The sequence below is a fragment of the Lepidochelys olivacea genome (assembly GCF_965140295.1).
Source record: "Lepidochelys olivacea isolate rLepOli2 genome assembly, chromosome: 8".
NCBI classification, from domain to species: Eukaryota; Metazoa; Chordata; order Testudines; family Cheloniidae; genus Lepidochelys; species Lepidochelys olivacea.
In genome coordinates, this window is record NC_140418.1 from 78,367,622 (window position 1) to 78,390,692 (window position 23,071).

At 38.7% G+C, this 23,071-nt stretch overlaps 1 protein-coding gene across 1 annotated transcript in view; it reads left to right on the forward strand.

Annotated features, from left to right (window-relative positions):
• The window catches only part of ODF2L (outer dense fiber of sperm tails 2 like), a 53,685-nt gene that overhangs the window by 16,677 nt on the left and 13,937 nt on the right, over positions 1-23,071 (forward strand). The window contains exons 9-17 of the mRNA XM_084637579.1: positions 2,557-2,742; positions 4,486-4,595; positions 6,173-6,308; positions 8,521-8,631; positions 14,217-14,318; positions 16,149-16,307; positions 18,765-18,847; positions 18,930-19,092; positions 20,655-20,780. Coding sequence (XP_084493705.1) covers positions 2,557-2,742; positions 4,486-4,595; positions 6,173-6,308; positions 8,521-8,631; positions 14,217-14,318; positions 16,149-16,307; positions 18,765-18,847; positions 18,930-19,092; positions 20,655-20,780 — 1,176 coding nt within the window. The remainder of the gene's footprint in view (positions 1-2,556; positions 2,743-4,485; positions 4,596-6,172; positions 6,309-8,520; positions 8,632-14,216; positions 14,319-16,148; positions 16,308-18,764; positions 18,848-18,929; positions 19,093-20,654; positions 20,781-23,071) is intronic.

The window sequence follows — 23,071 nt, forward strand, 5'->3', positions numbered from 1 at the left end:
TGTATTAGGTGAATTGAAAAATACTATTTCTTTTGTTTTTTACAGTGCAAGTATTTGTAATAAAAAATAAAGTGAGCACTGTACACTTTGTATTCTGTGTTGTAATTGAAATCAACATATTTGAAAATGTAGAAAACATCCACAAATATTTAAATGGTATTTTTAATCGTGTAATTAATCACGATTAAATTTTTTTTAATCACTTGCCAGCCCTAATATATGGTATTTGCCATTAAGAAGTCAACATTTGGAAATTAAAAGTAGGGTAGATTTTTTTTTTTTTCCAGGTTTGGAAGATTATTTATTTTCTCCTCTAACACTTTTACTCCGGAACATGAAATTAAGTATACACATTCCATGTTTTGTTCTGAAGGATATTGTTTCTTGTACTTCTGCACAGTGTAATTATTAGAATTCTCCCAGCAGATTTTATTAAATGGTATATTTCAAGGAATAAGCTGATCTTTGCATAAAGATTCAGTGAGAGTAGACAGCCATATGGGCTGAGGTTTTCAAAGGAATCTAAGGTAATTAAGTGTCCATAGCCCATTGAAGTCAGCTGATACCCTGACAAAGCCTTGGGACAGGTTGAATGTTTTCTGCTCATTATGAAATGAGTTCCAAGTTTAAATTTACTAAAGTCTTTGTAAAGGACATAGCTGCATGCTACACAGGACTGTCAGTCATAGTGTGATAGTGACATCTTGTGGTGATATAAAGGACTAACAATTGTATTCCCTATGTATTTCTTTAACTTAATATACGCAACACGGTAGGTGAGGTAATATCTTTTACCAACGTATAAGCAACAGACTGACAAATAAAAATCTTCTATATTCTCCTAAATTTACTTAATTCATTGAAGATATTATTTCCCAAATCACAGTTATAATGATCAATCACAAATATAAACTGCTTCATTTCACACTTACATCAAGAAGTAACATTGTTCCTTTTTTTTTTTCTTTTGACTACCAAGTAGATTGCATATCATTCTAGATATGTATGTGTTTGGAACCCACCTTAGGAAGGGTCATGGCCCAAACTTGAATGAGAAGGCACTATACATGTTTTTAATTCATGTTACATTTAGTCATGTCTGCCTTTAAACTATTTTAAGATGACCTGATAGAAGATTTTATATAGACTGGTATATGTAGCTGACATGTTTACTACTTTATTGCATGGTGGAAAAATTGTCGATAATATCAATGTGGCTTTAAGACTGTCCATCAAGAAACAGTTGCATGCTGGTAGATTGTTGATGCCATCGATGGCCATCCTAAAGACAACTGTGTTTGGGCCCTCTTTCAAGCAGGCTTTAAGGATACATCTGATTGCTTTCTTCGCCAAATGTCACTATACCTTGTTCTAATGTCTTTGATGTGATTTGCCTCTAGCATCCTTATTGTAATAAAAAATGCTATGTATGGGAACAAACATAAATATCTAGTTCAAGTAACTTGCCCAGCCTTGCATAGGAATTCTGTGGCGGAGGCATGGAGAGAATCCAGTTCTCCAGGGCAACGTTCATCTGACTCAACTTTGAGACCATCCTTTCTCTTTTTTTGCAATCTTCTGCCTCATTCATTGTATACTTCTAACTTCTGCAATAAATGATGCAGGGGTGCTGAAGATAATTGTCTTGTTCGCTGCACAGCCCTGATTCATCCCCAGACTGGGTGCATTCAGACCGCTGAATGAGGCAGGGGTCCTGTGGAAAATATAGTATGTTATCATGTAATTAAAGACTGTACTATAATTTATACACATAAGGCAGTGTTGGCGTTTCCTAACTTTTGAGTGTATGACTATGCAGCCTTAATGTTCTTTTAATGTATTTGGTTAAATGTAATTTCCTAATTTTTTCAAAAACAAACTGCAAAAAAGTTTCTGTCATGTGGACTCATATTGATTGCCAGTTTGGGTCATCAGCAGATTTTAGACCCTTACATCCACAGCACATACTTGAACCACTTGAGCTAATCTAGTAACTGATAGCAGTAGTAGGTGGTTATATGCTGTTTTGGCCAGCCACTAGAGGAGGATGAAACACACACTTTTTCAGTGGTCTTCAGAACTATTTGCTGACAACAGAAGAATGTAGCGACTTAGGACTCTTGGCTTCTATTCCAGGTTCTGGATGGGAGTATTTTCTAGTAATTGTAGACTCTTCTGCCCCTCGAGCCCCAGTCTGTCCTTCTCCCCATTTGCTGCTGCTGCCCCCCACAACCTACTCACTTATTCCTATCCTCTTCCCCTTCTGCTGTGCCCCCACCCCCAAGGCTTTCCCCCACCATTTGGCTCCTTCCTTACCCTCCGACTTATGTACCCTCCTCCCCCTCTGTCCCTCCATCCCCATTTCTCACTATTCAGTGTGTGGAAATATGGGGTGCACAGTTTCTGCCCTCACCCTTGTGCATGTATTTGGGATGCAGGTAGCTTAGTGCAGGTGGGGTGAAAGTCTTTCTCCCCTGCATGGTTATGTTAGTGTGACTCAAAATCTGCCCCATAATGTTCAGAATATATCATTCATTTTGCTTAATTATGCTGCAGACTCTGGAAAAGAAAATAACTGAGTGGAAGCTTCAAACTGGCAAACACAAGCTCCAAATTTTAGCTGTAAAGGAAACAAATGAGCAAAAGAAGAAAGCTCTGAAAAAAGCAACCAGAGCCCAGAAACAAAGAGCTGAATGTTTTGAAGCATCTGTTGAAAAACTAACTTCCAAAATTAGAAAGAGGGTAAGTGGCTGTGTTGATATAATCAAATGTTTTTTAAAATAATCAATTATTTAAAATAATAAGTGCAATCAAACATTAAGATTGCCTCATCATTGAAGAACAGTAATGACCGACTGAGCGTGCTGTACTCTGGACTGGTACCTTTTAATTTGTTCCACTTTAGAGAAGGGTAATTTAAAATCAGTGATCCAAAAGTAATTGCTAAATAAGATGCATGAACTTTAAGGTCAGAAGGGACCATCATAATCATCTAGTCTTCATTTTATTAAAAAAATTAAAACGTCAGTTTAGTGAATGACTTGGACCACGTGGTTGTACAATTTGTAAGTTTGCTCTAGGGGCTTTGGTCTCCCTTCAGTACGGTATATGCCAGTTAATATTACTGGGAGTCATGCACATTAATCCTTAAATATCATTGAGAAGCTTGTTCCCTTACATTCATAGGCGGGCCCCGATCCTGCAGTTTGAGCTGTGTGGATAGACATTGAAGTTAATGGGCACAAATGTCCACTCACACAGATCAGATTGCAGGATTGGGGTCTTGATGTCTTAGTACTCAGCTATTTTCTTTTTTCAAAAATGGATCCAGCAGGCAGCATTTCTTATAGATGCTCAAATCTCTCTTTGTAAGCTGTATGCTCTGAATTTTGTAGAGCTTTGAAAATGAAGTTAGAATCCTCTCATTCAGCTGTTGCTTGGACCTTGTTGAGGGCCTCTTGCTGCCTTTTTTTCACCAATGTTAAGAAATTTCAGAAGGCCAGGAGGATCAGAACTTTTTTGAGTGATCTTTCTGGAGCTGGTGGATTACAATTCTGAATGGAATCAGTTGTCCCATTAGAGTACATTTAAAACTTTGTCTCCTTTCATTGCATTTCCCAATAGGTGGGAATATGCTTTCATCATAACGTTACACCTTTTTAGACATACAATACATTGGCCTAGTTGGTATATCAGGATCTAATTAAATTTTGCTTTGTTTCTTCTTTGTGGGCTTAATTTACCTTCAGACCATACGGTGCAACTTGATTTTCTCATGATGACATTCAGTTGAACTGGACCTTTTAATAAATTAATTAATTAAAGTAATTTAATTGCCATTTGTCTAACTCCAATTTTTATGTGTTCTCATAGTACTTTCCCTTTATTTTCCTATTGTGAGGTTTAAGCTGAAGGTTTTCGAAGCAGTTAATTTTAATGGAACATGTGTGGCTAACTCTTCACTGCTTTGAGAAGCTCTACTTTAACAGCCATTAAATAAACCACAAAATCCAATCTTTCTTCTTTTGTGTTTGAAACTCTCTTAGTTAGCTATTGTTTCTTTTTCACAACATTTTGATGTTGTGACTCAATTTCATTTTGGCATTTATTTTGATCTCTTATTTTAAAAAATGTCGTCATTCTTATGTCTCTGAGATTAGTACAGTCAAAATATTTATTTTAAGAAAACATTTTACCTCAAATTTTGAAGTCTTGCTGCAGTCTGCAGCTAGAAAACATTATGAATGCTTAATTGTGATTCAGTTCTAGGGACTCATAATTCTGTAGTTCAAGCTTATTTAACATATTTAAAAATTTATTTTAATTTTTCTTCTTGAGATTGCAAGCTTAAGTTTACATTATTTTATACTACTGAGGTGTAACTTAAGGTTGCTTTAAATTAAAATGCCTTTTGTGTTTAGGGAACTGTGCAAAATTAAAAAGCAGTTTTTATGTTACATGATCTATATTTTGTATATTCTCCAGGAAGTCAAATTGTCTGAAGTACTTTCAGCTTCCAGTGTCTGGAAAAATCATCATGAGAAGGCTGTAGAAGAAAAGACTAGGTTAGAGGTTCAAACTGAAACTCTGAAGAAGTAAGTTAAACTATTGAAGCTTTTTGCAAATTAATAAGAAATCATATTAATTTCATATACAGGTTTTTCTATTTAAAATTCTAGGTAGAATTTAGAACTTGGAAATTGGTGCTCAGAATTAGATATTTCAACTATGGAACATATCTTAGCATTATAGTCTTCTCTCCATTGGATCATACAACTTCCATTATAACTAAAGAGTAACTCCTACTCATCAAGGAGTGTATTCTGTCCCCTACATCATTCCTGACTACAGGGGCTTACTGTGCTTGACACAGGGAACCCTCTCATCTGCCAGCAGTGGCTGCAATTACAGGCTATGAACTTGGGTTACACCTCACATGGGGAAAATAGCTGAAGGCTCTGAGTAGTAACTGATACAACAGGGATTCTCTTCTCCAGCCCCACTGTCAAAGCTTGCCTCCACAACAGCACAAAAGAACCCCCCCGTATAGACTCCTGGCTCTCTACTCTCAATTCTGCTGCAGTGAATCTGACCAGTTAGTTCCACTACGGAATGGGCCTTCCATACATGGAGATAGGGGTAGGATTTGCCACCAAATGTATACATGTGTGCCATTTTTATAACATTGTATTCCCTGTAATCACAGACAAAACAGAACTCCCTAAAATCTTAAAATATATAATAGAAAAAGGTTGAATAATTAAAAATGCCTTTTTCCTTGGCATATGGTAAGAAATATTCTTACACATTTTTATGGTTTGAACTACAGTTTGTATTTCCAATAGGTTTTTCATAAATATGTAAAATAAGACTAATGGCTGCTGCCTGTACTTTTTAGTTGGGTTTCATGCAGAATGTTTGTTTTGTCAAATAGCTGTTTAAAGAGGAATGTTCACATGTTTATAAGGGCCAAAATTAAGTTTACAGGTTTTGTTTTTTTAAGTCTCAGAAAACCTAATTTTCATGGAAAGCGTTCTCTCTTTTTTTTTTAATTTCAAAGAAAAAGTTTCTTTCCTTAGAGTTAAACATTGCAGCAAAAACTATGGCACTATGCCAGGGAATGAGCACCAGAAAGTAAAACTCTCTGTGAACAGACGTGAATCTGATTAGACAATTTTCATTATCTAATTTGACTGTAGTACAAAAAGTAAATTGGCATAAATGGTGAAAAGTAAAGTAGAATCGGTTTACTTTTAATAGTTGAAGGTGGTATTCCTAACCTACATAAGACAATTTTTTAAGATGGCTTTTAATTTGACAGTCCCTTTTTAAATTCTGCATCATAATGTCTTGGACTGTAAATATATATAATCTGATATTTGTGCTGGAAGAGTGCCTGTGCATTCCATCTAATCAGCTTATTTACAATTGTTCTAACCCCATTTCACATCCTTTAATTTTATTACATCATTTATTGGAAAAGCTGAAGAACTTGCAACTTCTCCAGTTGCTCATTTGGGGTGTGTAAATATGTGGAGTTACTTTAATAAAAACAAAAAGCCAAAAACCCACAAACTTTTCAATAACTGCTAGAGGAACATAATATGCAACTTAAATTTTAAAAAGTACTATATGCTAGTTGCTGCAAAAGTTCTTGATTTATTTAATAAAGGCAGATCACAAACCTTTTGGAGGACCTGAAAAAAATACAAGATTGTGGAAGAAATTCAAATGAAGAAATCCATGGAAAGCTTAATTCTATCAATTCAGAAAATGCAAATATTCGTCTTGAAAATGCAAAATTAAAGGTAGGTTGTTATATCATTTCATTGTTCAGTATGAGAATAACACTGAATACCTGATGCATTTTAAAATAAAGAGTAACTAGATTTAATTCAGATGTTGTTATTCCTATACATTTTAAATATCTCGAGGCCTCCTTTAATAATCTGTGCACTTATACAGTACCTTCCATCCAAGGATCCCAAAGAGCTTTACAGGCATTAATGAACTAAACATCACAAGACCCATGTGAAGTAGGTATTATCCCCATTTTGAAGTTGGTGAAAATGAGACAATGATAGGTTAATACAGGAAATCTGTGGAAGAGCTAGGAATAGGTCTTTGATCGGCCAGTCCTGTACCTTACCACACTACCTTGTGTCCTTTTCATTATCATTATCTGTATGATTACGTAACTAACAATTACCCTTTTAACTTGAAACAAATTTTAACAATGTTCCAAACATGGGAACTGCATTCACTTTTAATAACTAGTTTCAAATTAAGTTAAGGAGGTTTCAAACTTGCTTGGCGCAATTTGATAGAGTCTCTCGACTTTCCTTTGCTGGTTTTGCTCCTACCTATCCTGCTGTTCTTTTTCTGTGGCTCATATTATTATTCTGGATATCTCCATTGTGGGCTTTTCCTGTAAACCAAAGCTTTACACACTGAAAAACCAATCACTGGGGCTTGTGGGTGGCCACCTTTCATCCCACTCCTCCAAAGATTATATTCACAATTATTATTTAATTGTTAATTACATCAAAAGATGCCTAGTTCATATGTCATTTGATCTACAAATACTGCAATCCAGTTTGTAACAAGAAAGCTTCTTTACCATTCAAGTAATTTTATTGCTGCATACATAGTTCAAATGGCATTTGACTTTCTGTGTGAAATTCCCAAATAGTAAGTCTCAAGAGATCTAATTAAAAACAAGATTTATTAAGAGTGTAGAGAGAAGATCAGCTCAGAATAAAATAGTATACATAATATCTGGTTTATGTTTAGTTACAATAAAAGTTTAAAAAAAACCTAAACATGTCTAGAAAGTACTCTTTCCTTTTGTCCTTCTAGCCTTTCACAGTATGCCTACACTTGGAATTGGAGCTTGGGGGACTAATTCCCAGCTCAAGAAGAAATACTCATGCTAGCTCTGATCAAGCTACCATGATAAAACTAGAGTATAGCCATGAGCAGCGGAGGGCCTAGCTGCCACAAGTACGGTCCCATCCAAGACCCCAGACATATATTCGGGGCTGCTAGACCGTCCGACTGCTTGTGCTACATTCTGTTTTTAGCATGGTAGCTTGATCAGAACTAGTGTGAGTATTTCTCCTCCAGTTGGGAATCACACTCCTAGCTTGAAGTGTAGACGTACATTGAGAATCACATTCTCTGGGTTCAAGTACCTCCCTGCTTCCCTTTCAGATCCCAGTACTTTAATGTTGAAAGTGGTCACAGACTATAAAGAAAAGGAGTACTAGTGGCACCTTAGAGACTAACCAGTTTATTTGAGCATAAGCTTTCGTGTAGCTCACGAAAGCTTATGCTCAAATAAATTGGTTAGTCTCTAAGGTGCCACTAGTACTCCTTTTCTTTTTGCGAATACAGACTAACATGGCTGCTACTCTGAAACAGACTATAAAGATGTTCCAGAATTCATCATCACATCAGACCTGCTGGTCAAGGTTACATAGGCAATACAACAATATATTGTTTGATCAGGTGTACTATCTGGGGGAAGTGAAACAGTTTCTGTTTTCTGTATAGTGACTATTATCCCCTATAGTCCTTAAAATCTAATAGCCCTTCCAACTTGGAAAATAAATCCAAGATTTCCTTTTTTTAACCAAGGCTGTCAAATGCCTCTTTGATTTTGCCTACTTCTTAGTCAGCCAGAGAATCAAGCTGATTGAATATTGGTTTGCCCTAACTAGAGTTAGATTAACTCACACTCAGTCTGTCTTTAAAATGACAGGATTTACATCTTTTGTGTAGTATTTCTATTCTGGATCAAATATGAATGAAAGTTGACAGATTTAAATGAGTTTGTCACAGTTACTTACCATGCAAAATAACAAAATATGATCATGTACAACTAAATACCAGTAGTTTAATGGCTAGTCATATAATAGTGCTGATGGTGCTTTGATTTCTTAATTCTTCATTATCAGAAAAAAAGTGTATTGCCTATAACAAGAATAAAATATTTATTTTCTGTATATTTTAATCTAGGCTTTACTTGCTGCTTTGGAAGACAACACTGTTTCGGCTGAAGCTGAACTCTTAAACCTGCAAGAAAAAGTAAAGCAGCAGGAAAATCTTGCTGAACAGTATAAAACTCAGGTGACTAATGGACCTGGAGGCTTAAGTATCAGTTTTATGTCTACGTGCAGTTTTGAGATAATGATGAGGATCTTAATTGAGAGACATGGTGATAAGGTTATATCTTTTACTGGATCATCTTCAGCTGGTGAAAGAGACAAGCTTTTGAGCTACATAGAGGTCTTCCTCAGGTCTGGGAAAGGTACTCAGAGTGTCACAGCTAAATATGAGGTTGAACAGTTTAGCATAAGTAGTTAGCACATATTCTAAGGGACCATTCCAGGTGAAGTTACCTATTAACATCCCTGTAGTCATAGTACAAAAAAGGGGTTAGGGGGTTAGTGGGTTACAGATTCATGTCTTTAGTAAGATCATGATTTTTAGGCCTTGTCTACGCTACAAAGCTTTGTCAACAAAAGTTAAGCTGCTTTAATTAAAAACACTGTTGCATGTCCATACTGTGCTCCTTGTGTCGACAGAGTGCATCCACGCTAGCATCTGTTGCATCGATTCAGAGAGCAGGCCACTGTGGTAGCTATCCCAATGTGCAGCTGGCCACAGGATGCTTTGGGAAGAGTTTGCAATGCCTCATGGGGCAGGTACAGCATCACATGTTGCAGGTTTCTCAATCCCAACTTTCCATGGGCATCCTAGTAGATTATCAGCTGCTTTTCAACTGAAGTGGGGGGGCGAGGAGAGACAGGAAAGTGGTGTGTCCAGGGCAGGGAAGACAGCAGGCCAACCAACTGACCTATCCTGAGGCAGGGGAGGGGGACACGCCCCTCCACATCAGCCCCCGGCTCTGCTCTGCACAGCAGTCTGTCCCGAAGCAGCCCGCTCTGCCTGCCTATGGTTCTGTGATTCCCTCCGAGTTCTCTCACAGCCTCAGCTGCCGGGAGTGGCATCCTGAGCAGCTCTGTGAGTTTCCATGCTGAGGAATGTCAAAGCAGCACAGCAGTCCCCACCCACCCTCCACTCCCTACAGCAGCAGTCTGCCTGCTGCTGTGTTCCTAGTGCAGGGCAGAACAGGAGCATGCCAAGTTAATGATTTGCTCTTTGTTCTCAGAGCAGAGCAGCATGTTCAGCTGTCCTGGAGCTTTAAAAGGGGAGGGGCACATGCCTTCAGAGCAGCAGAGATCAAAACAGTGAGCAGAGTGGTCACTGCAGGCATTGCGGGATACTGGTGGAAATCAGTTATGTCGACAAAACAAACGGCAGTGTCTACACTGACCTGATGCTTTGTCGCTTTAACTTTGCCACAAAAAGCTTTATGCCTCTCATCAAGGTGGTTTTATTTTGTCGGCAAAACAGCAGAGTTTTGCTGCCAAAAATAGCTCTGTAGTGTGTACACCTCCCCTGTTTTGTTGGCAAAAGGCAGTGTTTGCTGACAAAACTTTGTAGTGAAGACAGGGCTATAGTGTCTAGCAAAGTTAGGAATTTAAGCTCCTAGGCTCTCCTTTTGAAAGTGGTGTTGTGCAAGTTTCCTTTGAGGATGAGGACTGATAGGTCAGATATATTGTTCACTCACAGGTGATATGGTATTTTTGTCTTTTATCATTTTCCTGTGTGAGTTCATTCGAGAATATAGCGATCGTCTGGTTTCACCCACATAGTTGTTACTCGGGCATTTAGTGCACTGGATGAGGTAAACCACATGTTGTGATAAGCATGTATAGGACCCATGGATCTTTAAAGGTGTGTTGTAGGGGGTGTTGATCATGGTAGTAGTGGAGATAAGTCTGCAGGTTTTGCATCTGTTGTTCTGTCAGGATCTGGTGTCACTTTGAGTTGCTGTTCTGGTCTGCGGGGAGGTTGCATCTGATGATGAGCTTGGAGAGGTTGGGGGTGGGTATTTGAAGGCCAGAAGAGGGGGTTCAGGTAAGAGGTTTTTTTTCAGGATGGGGTGCACATCGACTATGTATTGTAGCTGTTTGATGATACCCCTTATGGGTTCCAGTGTGGGGTGGTAGGTGACAACTAGGGGTGTGCTGTCAGAGGCGGGTGTATTTCTGCATTGAAGCAGGTTCTCTCAGGGTATTTGGGTGGCCTGTTCCATGATGCGATCTACTTCTCTGGTGGAGTGTCATTGTTCAGTGAAGGTGGTTTTGAGTGATTTAAGGTGTGTATCCTGGACTTTCTCCTTGGAGCATAGTCAATGGTATCTGAGTACCTGGCTGTAGTTAACAGATAAAACCTTGAAGAAATTTTTTTGGACAAATGCACCATGAAACCAATGATATACCTGAGATACATCAATGATATTTCAGATGACTTAAGTTCCCTCATAGATTTCAACCATGACTTCAGCAACCACCACCCACCCATTAAACTCGCTCTGGAACACTCCGATGCTAGCATCAACTTCCTGGACACAATGATCAGCTTCAACAATGGAACCCTAGAGACAATTCTATACAAGAAACCCATGGATCACCACACTTACCTTCATAAATCCATTAATCACCCCAAACACACCAAGAAATCTGTTATCTAAAGCCAGGCACTCCGATACCACAGAATATGCTCCAAGGAGAAAGTCCAGGATACATACCTTAAAACACCCCAAACCACCTTCACCAAACAAGGACACTCCACCTGAGAAGTAGATCACATCATGGAATGGACCACCCAAATACCTGGAGAGAACTTGCTTCAGTACAGAAATGAAACCCACTCCAAATGCACACCCTTAGTTGTCACCTACCACCCAACACTGGAACCCATACAGGGTATCATCAAACTACTACACCTCTTACTTGATGAGGACCCCACCCTGAAAGAAATCTTTCGTGAACTCCCTCTTCTGGCCTTCAGATAATCTCTCCAAGCTCATCAGAAGCAAGATCCCCACAGACCAGGACAACTGGTAACAGTTTTGGGACTAGTGAGGCAACACTAGAGTACTGTTTTGGCAGCCTGTTTATATGGCATATGGATATTTTGTCTCAGTGCTAGGGAAATACCAACAAAGCCCATATTTTATAAATCTGTTTTAAGTTCCTTAGCAATTCCTTTGTAGTATGTGCCTTTGTTTATAGAGAGGAAATTTTAGCATGATGAAATCAGATATTTTATAGAATTCGGTGACAGCGTAAGGGCACACTTGACTGACATCCCTGACTCGTCATATTTTATAATTACTGACCAGGAAGTAGTCAGTTTACAAACTCTAAACCCTGCCAACAGGCCTTGCCTATGGAGCAAAGAGCTACAATAAAATTTTTAGCCTGCTGTAAGAGACAAGAGGGTAGTTCCTTAACACATCCAGCCTTAAGTAGGTATTAGGGTCCAAACTAATGACCTTCAGAAATAGGCTACCATTAGTTGACACCCATTGTTTTGAGATGGAAGGGATTGGACAGCCAACTGCTCTCACACAACAGCTGCAGCTCGTTTTCCATGGTGGATAATGAGCCATGATATTACCAGTTAAATTTGGCGTTTTATATTCAGAGTTGCCCTTTGAAAATATTTGCTGTGAAGCGGGGTCTGTCACACTGCAGCAAATTTGAAAAAAGAAAACTTTAATACAAATATCATTTCCTGATGCCAGGAACTTAGTTTCCTCACTGCTTCTCTTGATTACATTTATTTCAGAAAAAACTTTCTCCCTCTCAGCCCAGCTTCTCCACTTACTTGCTGCTGCAGTGAAGCCATAATTTTGCTCTTCATCATAAGAATTTGTTACAGTGGAAATGATTGATGTAATTTTGACTTCACTGCAAAGATGAGATAGAGGAGAGATTGGAATACAAAGGGGGAAAATCCTTGTTGAAGCACATATATTTTTGATAAGTAACAGAAGTTGGAGGCATGGAAAACCTGTGAAACACATGCAAGGAGAATGGGTTTACCTTTAAGTATTCTGCAGTGTAAAAGCTCTTTTTAACTGAAATAGTATTTCTCTCTGTTAAATACATTACAAACAGATAGTTGCTTTCAGCAACCTGAAAGGGGGTTCCAAAGAGGCTGGATCTAGACTGTTCTCAGTGGTAGCAGATGACAGAACAAGGAGTAATGGTCTCAAGTTGCAGTGGAGGAGATTTGGGTTGGATATTAGGAAAAACTTTTTCACTAGGAGGGTGGTGAAACACTGGAATGTGTTACCTAGGGAGGTGGTGGAATCTCCTTCCTTAGATATTTTTAAGGTCAGGCTTGACAAAGCCCTGGCTGGGATGATTTAGTTGGAGATTGGTCCTGCTTTGAGCAGGGGGTTGGACTGGATGACCTCCTGAAGTCCCTTCCAACCCTGATATTTTATGATTCTATGATTTTAAACGTACAGCCCTTTTTTCACAGACAGAATTTTTCAGTCTGCAATAAGATCTCATCGCACCAAATCTAAATTATGGTAAATTAATGATGAATATGTTTATACCAACAAGAAATAGAAATTCAGTTACTGCTATCTAACTAAAAGCGTGTACAATTTGATCATTTTAAAGGTGGTGGTCCATTGGCTTCAGCAGGAGCTTCTGGGTACTGTGCACCTTAGAAAGCCACACCAGATATTTAGGTGCCAAAAAATTTGTTTAGGAGCCTACATTTATGCACACAATTTTGAAAATGTTGGCCTTGACCCTTTAGAATCAGTCCAACTCCCACTGAAGTCAATGACAGGCAACATTCATTACACCAAGGATGAATTTGACCCCATGTATCTTAAATTGATGGAGAATCTTTGAAATTTGGAGACATGGACGTATGATCTCTTGAAATGGGTAGATCTATTCATATTTATGTCTCTATAACTTTTTGCATATGGCCTTTGGCCATAACAAAGCCTTTGAAATGAAAGATATAGGTGCTCATAAATCATATTAATTAACCACTTGTTGCCTTTTATTTACTGTATGTAATAAAGTAACTTTAAAGTGCAGTGAGCGTCAAGTGCCTGTGTAAATTCAAGTGAATTGTTTCAAAGATTGTGGGGATTTTTTCACGATAAGCACAGAGGCTTTTCATTAAAGTCTGTGTGTCTTAACATGAATATGTTAATACTATTTGGGCTTTGTTAGATGAGTTTTAATTGCAGGACAGAAAAGTTTGCCTATGGAAAAAATAACAATGCTTGAATTAATACAGAGGAACCTCATCTGAAAAGTAATTTGGTCTTGTTTGAGTCCCAGAAGACTACATTTCCCATTTACACATTTGGCTGACTTCATCAGGTTGACCAGGTGTCACACGGCAAAGAAGGAAAACTGCCGTTGTTGCGACTGGGGAGTGATGCAAGCGGCCTCAGGTGAATGAGTCAGATGACAGTCAAATAGGGTGGAGTCACAGTTTCTGCCTCTGCAAAGATATACGTTTGGGGGCAACATAAAGTCAAAATAGGCTTTCTGTATCTGTACGAGTACAATACATGGCTTGGAATAAGGAGCAGTCTCCACAGTTGCTCAGCAGTTTGGGTGGTATTCAGTGTTTCTGCAGCCTACTCAGTTGTGAAGGCAATGATGAGGATAGAGAAAATGAATAAGTAAGTGCAGGTCAAGACAAAGTACCATTTAGGGAAATGAAAGGCTGTTGCTTGCCAGAAATGCTTCCAGCTTTAAGGAATGATGGAGTTGCATTTGCAAATACATGTAAAATATATTGTATCCTAGGTACAAAAATTACAAACAGAAGCAGAAGAACTGAAAGTCAGATATGAAAAAGTGTTAAATGAAAAGAAAATAATAGAAGCCAAAGATTTAGAGATAAGTGAGGTAAGTAGTCCACTTTAATAAACAGTATAACATGGTTTCATGGTATTTTGTAGAACAGTGAACCTCAGACTGGCCTGGGAACCACTTGCTGGTGGTTGTAAGGTGCTGGCTTTCTTGTTTTCCAGGTACTAAATTTCATAAAAAGATGCCAAAAATATATTAAATACTTCACTAACACTACTTTTCCCTGTAAGCAATTGCTGTAATCACCACAGAGTGAGAATTGCAGAGCAGGAGCAGCAGTCGTACCCCGGACAGTGACTAGGGAGGAGGTGGTCCATAAGCTGCTCTCAATTAAGGTGTGGTCCACACTATAACCATTTGTGAACCCATCATAGAATGTTCAGATTGACTTGTTTGTTTGCTTTTAAATACTAATCAGTGGCCTAGCTTATTCCCATCCTTAAGAAAATCTGTGGAAGCTGGACAGGGAAGAAGGAAATTACTATAAGGTTTGCTTTGCTAAGCATCCTACAAATTCTTCCTTTTAGGGGGAGCAACATTCCCAGCTGTGCAGATACTATAGTTGTGCAGGAGACTAGATGACCTCTCAAGGTCCTTTCCAGTCCTATGATTCTACATAGATCTCTGGTATCTTCTACACTCTGCTTCCTCACTCCCCGTGACTCTTCCCTGGTTCATTGTTAGCCATGCTAGGCAGCAGAAGGTAGAGCCCTTCTGCTCTTCAGTTTCTGAATTAGTAAAATTGGGATAATCTTTACCTGATTATCTGTGACTGCATATAACTTAATTGCTATATGTTTGTGGATTTCCTTTATGGTAAATATTGTTGCCCCCTTTTTTTTTTTTACTGAGACACAGACAGGTGTTGGTTCCCCTGTAGGGCACCATGGTTTTAAAGAAAAGGAGGACTTGTGGCACCTTAGAGACTAACCAATTTATTAGAGCATAAGCTTTCGTGAGCTACAGCTCACTTCCTCACGTCTGAGGAAGTGAGCTGTAGCTCACGAAAGCTTATGCTCTAATAAATTGGTTAGTCTCTAAGGTGCCACAAGTCCTCCTTTTCTTTTTGCAAATACAGACTAACACGGCTGCTACTCTGAAACATGGTTTTAAAGATTAGGCCTGAGCCTCACAGTGACAAGTCCTAGGTTTTTATTCTGGTTCTGAAAATAACCTGCTGTGTGACCTTCAGCAAGTCACATTCTGTTCCAACCTTCATCTGTAAAATGGGGATATGGTATTTGCCTATCTCATAACTAAACAATGTTTGAAAAGTGTTGTATGTGGCTGTTGTGGCTGAGGAGGGCACTTGCCACTGCCTTCCAAAATTACACTATAATCCTCATGTTCAGAATGTCTCATCTAAAAAGCTTTTAGAGCTTTCACATGCCTCACTGTGAAAAAATTATGTTACACAATGTCCCAATAAATCAGCATTTTAGGAATGCAATACACATACAATAAATTGTTGAAAAATTTCACATTACTTTTCATTAACATTTCATTACATTTCCAGTTTCACTGAGCCTTAACTAAAATATAGGGCTGGAGGGATGAGTTTGTGCCGTAATGTTAATTACATTTTTCATTATTATTTAGGGTGACCAGACAGCAAATGTGAAAAATCGGGACAGTGGGTGTGGGTAATAGGAGCCTATAAAAGAAAAAGACCCAAAAATCGGGACTGTCCCTATAAAATCAGGTCATCTGGTCATCCTATTATTATTGGAGGAATAACGTTATGCAAAAATGTGTGTAGAATTTTAGACGTATTATGTATGTAACCATGTGGAAAACATTTGAAGATTTTTAACAATTAATTTATGGTTTTGCACCTACCTGTTTTCCCTTAATGCTACCGTGCAGGTGAGGAGCCAGATGCAGGCTCACTTGAAGGAGTTAGAACGTGTTCGTGACTTACTGAAAGTAGCTGAAGAGAGGCTGCAGGAGTATCAGGAAAACCTGTTGTCCTACAAAAGGAGCTATGCAGACAAATCAAAAACCATTAGGAAGCTACAGGTCCAGGTGCTTAAAGCATAACCATTTAATAGTAAAGTATCTAAACTATGGAAGAAAGTCTTGGGAGTAGTTTTGCCATCTGAGGGAACCCATATCAATGTTCTCTCAGCCACGTACTTGCTTAATACAACAAAAGTTCCTTGTGCAGCAATTGTGATGCTCTTTGTGATATGGTCTGCTTACATTTTTCTGTACCTTTAGAGAAATGAAATTGCAGCTTCATTCCCTAACCGAAAATTCTTATTTACTTTTGTGTTTAGATTTTAGAGCTTTCTGACCAAAAAAAACCAAAACACCCTCTTCCCTTTTGAATAATTAGGTATGTTAAATGTGAATCCCCAGCTGAATCCCAGAAAGTTTTCCTTGTTAGTGTATTGTACAGTTCTAAAGGACACCATTATATCTAATGGAGTAATTTCAATCTCTGGATTTTTTTCATGTAATGAAAATATTACATTTTTAAAAAATGATATTGTAATGTCTAATTCATAAGCTGGGCAATATTTGTTCAGGGAAATGACTATAAATCATAAACTTCAAAGCAGTAAATTATATCCTTTCTATTTTACAAGTTATATTGTATTTTATGTATAAATGTACTAAAAAGGACACTTCAGACTTCTAAAAAAGATGATTTCAAGTAATTTTTAGAGTTTTTTAATCACTGTTGTTTGTAGTACTAATTAAGGGCCTGAACATGTTTTTCCTCCTGTTTTTTATATACATTTCATTTTTCAAAGATTGTCTTTCTCTCCGTGTTCAGAATAAAAACTTACAGTTTTTTATTTTAAATTTAAATTTATGTGACAGACCATATATCTTTTTTGTGGACTAGAATAATCTGTGACAGCAGAGCTCTGGGAAGTGTTGGAATTAATGGGGAAAACCAGAAAAGGTCTCCTAAAACTTACTGACAGGTAGTCAGTGGCAGAACTTCCGATGACGCCATTAGAAACAGAATGAGGTCCCATGTGCTATTTTTATGGTCCCTATAAAAATACGAGCTCTGGATTTTATGTTAAATTTCTTGGAAAGGTCATCTTTATAGATCTAGAACCAGCTTCTGCTCTCACTTAAACCTGTCCAAGGCCTCAATTCGGGAAATCACTTAATCATGTGTTTAATTTTAAGTATGTGCTTAAAGTTAATCTAATGCTTCCATGCTTTCCTGAGTAGGGAGACTGTCCTGAATTGAGCCCTAAATGCAGAGGAACTCTGTCAGTGATGAGAATGAGGAGTACTTGTGGCACCTTCGAGACTAACAAATTTATTTGAACCTAAGCTTTCGTGGGCTAAAGCCCACTTCATCAGATGCATGCAGTGGAAAATACAGTAGGAAGATACAGATATAGATTTAACATGAAAAAATGGGGCTTGCCATACCAACTCTTAACAAGACCAATCGATTAAGGTGGGCTATTATCAGCAGGAGAAAAATAACTTTTATAGTGATAATCAGGATGGCCCATTTCTAACAGTAGGCAAGAAGGTGTGAGTAACAGTAGAGGGAAAATTAGCACAGGGAAATGGTTTTTAGTTAGTGTAATGACTCATCTACTCCCAGTCTTTATTCAAGCCTAATTTAATGGTGTCCACCTTACTCGATTGGTCTCGTTAAGAGTTGGTATGGCAACCCCCATTTTTTCATGTGTTGTGTGTGTGTCTGTGTGTATATATCTTCCTACTGTATCTTCCACTGCATGCATCTGATGACGTGGGCTTTAGCCCACGAAAGCTTATGCTCAAATAAATTTGTCAGTCTCTAAGGTGCCACAAGTACTTCTCGTTCTTTCTGCTGATACAGACTAACACGGCTACCACTCTGAAAGCTATCAGTGATGTTTCTCAAGGTTTTCACTGTGTTCCTGTGATCAGAATCTGATCACTAATTTGTCAACAAGACATTTAAATTCAAATCAGTATTTTTCTTCTATTAGATCTGGTTATAGTCTAATATATATAGTTAAAGTCTAGTATATATTTTTGCAAAGTTTATTTGCTCTTTTCAAAATAAATGCTTTGGTGCTTTAAAAAATCCATCAGACAGCACTTCTAAGCTGCTCCTGCATAACAACAGTTGTACATGTAAGAAAATGGTAAGGAAACAAATATCATTATCAAGCTTCCAAGCACTTTTTATATACTGTGAGGACAAAATAATTTTAAAATGGAAAAAAAAGCTTTATGAGCCAGATTTTGCACTGATTTAAACCGGTTCAACTAAATGCATTAGGTTGCAGGGTGTAAGCCAGCCCTAAATTCATGCCTTAACAAGTCTTTAGCTTACATTATAGTCTGCTACATAAGTTGTATTTTATTTGCTTCAGATATAGGCCAAATACTGCTTGCCATGGTGATGAAGTAGGCCCACTGATTCGATAGCTTGAATAAGGCAAGCTTGATTTGGCTTAAAATGTCCTGTGCAAATCTCCATTAAACAGCATGGAAACATCATTTTCACAGATGGATGACAACAGGTTCTTGAGAAACCATTCTTTGGAAGAGGAAAATTGTAACCTTAAGAAGAAATATGAATATCTTAAAAGGTAAATGTGATATCTGACTAGTACTCACTTTTACATTTTTCTCCTCTTAATCAAATTTCATGTGTATCTCTTTTGCATAAAGACAGCTAGAAAAGATGGAAGTACAAAATGAAGAACTTGCACATCAGCTGGCAAACCAAGAGGAGAGTCTTCAGCAGAGTGAATTGCAGCTTAAAGAGAAATTAGCAGAATATGATGCTTTAGCCAGACAGTTGGAGGCTGCTTTGGAAGAAGGCAGAAAAAAGGTATATATGGTGTAATATGTTTCTAAATTTGATTGCAGTTTTTCCCATTTTCAAATAAAGAAAAACCTGGAAAAGAACAATGGGCTTGAGGAGGTGTGATGGTCAGACAAATCAAGAAAGGTAGATCATTCCATACGTAGGGGGCCATGTGGAAAAATAGGTCAATGGGAGTTTTGCCTGAATAAATACAAAGAACTTTGGATTTCTTAACCCTGTTGAAACTGTTGGCAAAACTCCCATTGACTTCAATGGGGCCGGGATTTTGTCCATCTTTATACAAAGGAATTCTTTCCTTCAAACAACATGAAGAGCTTCAACCATCCAATATTTAAATGTGCAGAAGTGACAGAGTTTCTGATCAAAAGCTTCAGCTTGCCTTTTTTTTCATTTTCCTTTTGAATGTGCAGTCTACTAGGACTTTGATACTGAGTCTTCCTAATGTCAGAAGAGGGCTTTCCACACTCAAAATGTACAAGTTTTTGTGTGGTCATGAACAGAAAAGATAGATTTCAAGCAATAAAACAAATAGGTGAAGTGTTGGAACTTACATCACAAGTAACTATTGCAGTACAATCAGAAAATATATATCTGAAGTGATAATGTCCCCATTAAATTAACTATAAGTAAAGTAGAACGTACAGTTGTATGATTGTTCTCATATTCTAGTAATACTGACATATTCTGAATAAGTCTCAGTTCAGGACAGATTCACAGATGAGTCAGACTTTTTTTTCCCCCCCATTAATCATTCAGACAGTATTTTCCTATGAGACAACTTATTTAATTTTAAATCAGAATGTATTCCATGTGTGCTCAAAATAATTGGTCGGGAATAGAGGGAGGATTATAACCAGTAATATGGAAGAGACGATCAATTGTAGCATAAAATAGTTTAAAATAATTATTTGTTGTTTTGGGCTTCAAATGCAGGTCTATATGTAACTACATCTGTACCTCGATATAACATGGTCCTCGGGAGCCAAAAAATCTTACTGCGTTATAGGTGAAACCACGTTATATCGAACTTGCTTTGGCTTCGAGCATTTTCGTTATTAAGTCACTTCCCACCCTGACTGACACCTCAAAACCCCCGACCCATCCAACCCCCCCGCTCCTTGTCCCCTGACTACCCCCTCCAGAGATCCCCCGCCTATAACCCCCCCTCCAGAGACCTCCACCCCCTACCCAACACCCCTGCTCCCTGTCCCCTGACTGCCCCTACCCCTATCCACACCCCCGTCCCCTGACAGGCCCCCCGGGACTCCCATGTGCTATCCAATGCCCCCCATTCCCTGTCCCTTGACCGCCCCACCCCCAGAACCTCTGAACCATCCAACCCCCTCTGCCCCTTATCCAACCCCTCAGCCCCAGCCCGGCACCCTTAACATGCCGTTTAGAGCAGCGTGTCGGAGCCAGATGCGCTGATCTGCCGGAGAGCACAGACCCACCCCCCAAAGCACTGCTTTACTGCGTTAGATCTGAATTTGTGTTCTATTGGGTCGCGTTATATTGGGGTAGAGGTGTGTATATATATAGCTTTTTGTTCTTTCATTACATCACAGGAGTCTGAAGTGGTGGAAAAAAATTCATCCAAGGAGAGAGCTCTTCAGACAAAAATATTGGCTCTGGAAACTGAATTGAGAGAGAGACGAGAGGAGCAAAAGCGACTTGTCTGCAAATTAAACAATGTGAGTATCTATCTCTTTCCTGACAGTTTGAGAGTGGTAGCCATGTTAGTCTGTATCAGCAGAAAGAACGAGGAGTACTTGTGGCACCTCAGAGACTAACAAATTTATCTGAGCATAAGCTTTTGTGGGGCAAAGCCTACTTCATCAGATGCATGCAGTGGAAAATACAGTAGGAAGATATAGATATAACATGAAAAAATGGGGGTTGCTATACCAACTCTTAACCATACTAATCAATTAAGGTGGGCTATTATCAGCAGGAGAAAAAACTTTCGTAGTGATAATCAAGATGGCCTATTTCAAACAGTTGACAAGAAGGTGTGAGTAACAGTAGGGAGAAAATTAGCATGGGGAAATAGTTTTTAGTTAGTGTAATGTCCACTCCCAGTCTTTATTCAAGCCTAATTTAATGGTGTCCAGTTTGCAGATTAATTCCAGTTCTGCAGTTTCTCATTGGAGTCTGTTTTTGCAGTTTTATTTGGTGAATAATTGCGAGTTTTAGGTCTGTAATTGAGAGTCCAGGGAGGTTGAAGAGTTCTCCGACTGGTTTTTGAATGTTATAATTCTTGACATCTGATTTGTGTCCATTTATTCTTTTGGGTAGAGACTGTCCAGTTTGGCCAATGTACATGGGAGAGGGGCATTGCTGGCACATGATGGCATATATCACATTGGTAGATGTGCAGGTGAACGAGCCTCTGATAGTGTGGTTGATGTGATTAATCCTATGATGGTGTCCCTTGAATAGATATGTGGACAGAATTGGCAATGGTCTTTGTTGCAAGGATAGGTTCCTGGGTTAGTGTTTTTGTTGTGTGGTGTGTGGTTGCTGGTGAGTATTTGCTTCAGGTTGGGGGGCTGTTTGTAAGCGAGGACTGGCCTGTCTCCCAAGATCTGTGAGAGTGAGGGATCGTCCTGCAGGATAAAATCATAGAATATTAGGGTTGGAAGGGACCTCAGGAGGTCATCTAGTCCAACCCCCTGCTCTATCCCCAGTTTTTGGCCCAGAGCCCTAAATGGCCCCCTTAAGGATTGAACTCACAACCTGAGGTTTAGCAGATCAATGCTCAAATCACTGGGCTATCCCTCTCCCCCGCCAAGGTTGTAGATCTTTGATGATGCGCTGGAGAGGTTTTAGTTGGGGTCTGAAGGTGACAGCTAGTGGCATTCTGTTACTTTCTTTGTTGGGCCTGTCCTGTAGTAGGTGACTTCTGGGTACTCTTCTGGCTCTCAATTTGTTTCTTCACTTCAGCAGGTGGGTATTGTAGTTGTAAGAACGCTTGATAGAGATCTTGTAGGTGTTTGTCTCTGTCTGAGGGGTTGGAGCAAATGCGGTTGTATCTTAGAGCGTGGCTGTGGACAATGGATCGTGTGGTGTGGTCTTTACTAACACTGATCATAAACTTCTTAGTTAATTTAATCTCTACATATGCTAAAGTATTTTAAATAAATGAATATATTTCTAAATGAATTTGTACATAGTTTGGGGCAAAAAGTCAGTTTACATAATTCAGTTAAGCATAAAGCTATCAGAAAGACTGCATATTTTGTGCACAGAATTATAGATGACAGATTAGGAAAAGATCTCTAGGATAGTTAATCCATCTTCCTACATTAGTGCAGGATTGTCTACTCTGCTAAGACCCCTTAGTAACCTCCCTTAGGGCTACTCCTTATTCTAAAGGCTCACCTGGACACAAACAAATTGGTAGCAAGTCCATACCTACTTAGTGAAGTGGATAAATGTATTTCTGAGCTGGTAAAAGAATCTGATCTTACCAGGAATCTGTGCCAAAATTTTCAAACATGAGTGCTTAAAGTTAGGCACTCATAACCTTATATAGGAATCTAAATAAGTGCCCTGATTTTCAAAGGTTTCAAGCACTTGCAGATCCTAGGTGTGGCACATTGGTACTTAACCTATCAGGGCCCCATTTCAAGAAGGTATTGTGGGCTTGGCACCTTTTGAAAATCAGGCTAGCTATTTAGATGCCAAAGTATGAATTTAGGTGGAGATTTTCAAAGCAATCTTGGGGATTTCAACACATTTTCCATTATTGTTAATGGAAGGCATGTCTAAATCCTCTACTCGTTGAAAATTGCATCCCAGGTGCTTAACTTTAGGTATCCAAATAGAAAATGTTGGCCCTTGAGTTCATTGCATCAGGCTAGAGACAACAGTACACAAAGAGATACATATGTTTTCAGAGACCCGGGGACTGATTCTGACCCTGTAGTACATCAGGTTTAACTTAACTGTAGTCGTTAGATACACTAGTGTAAAAAGTGGT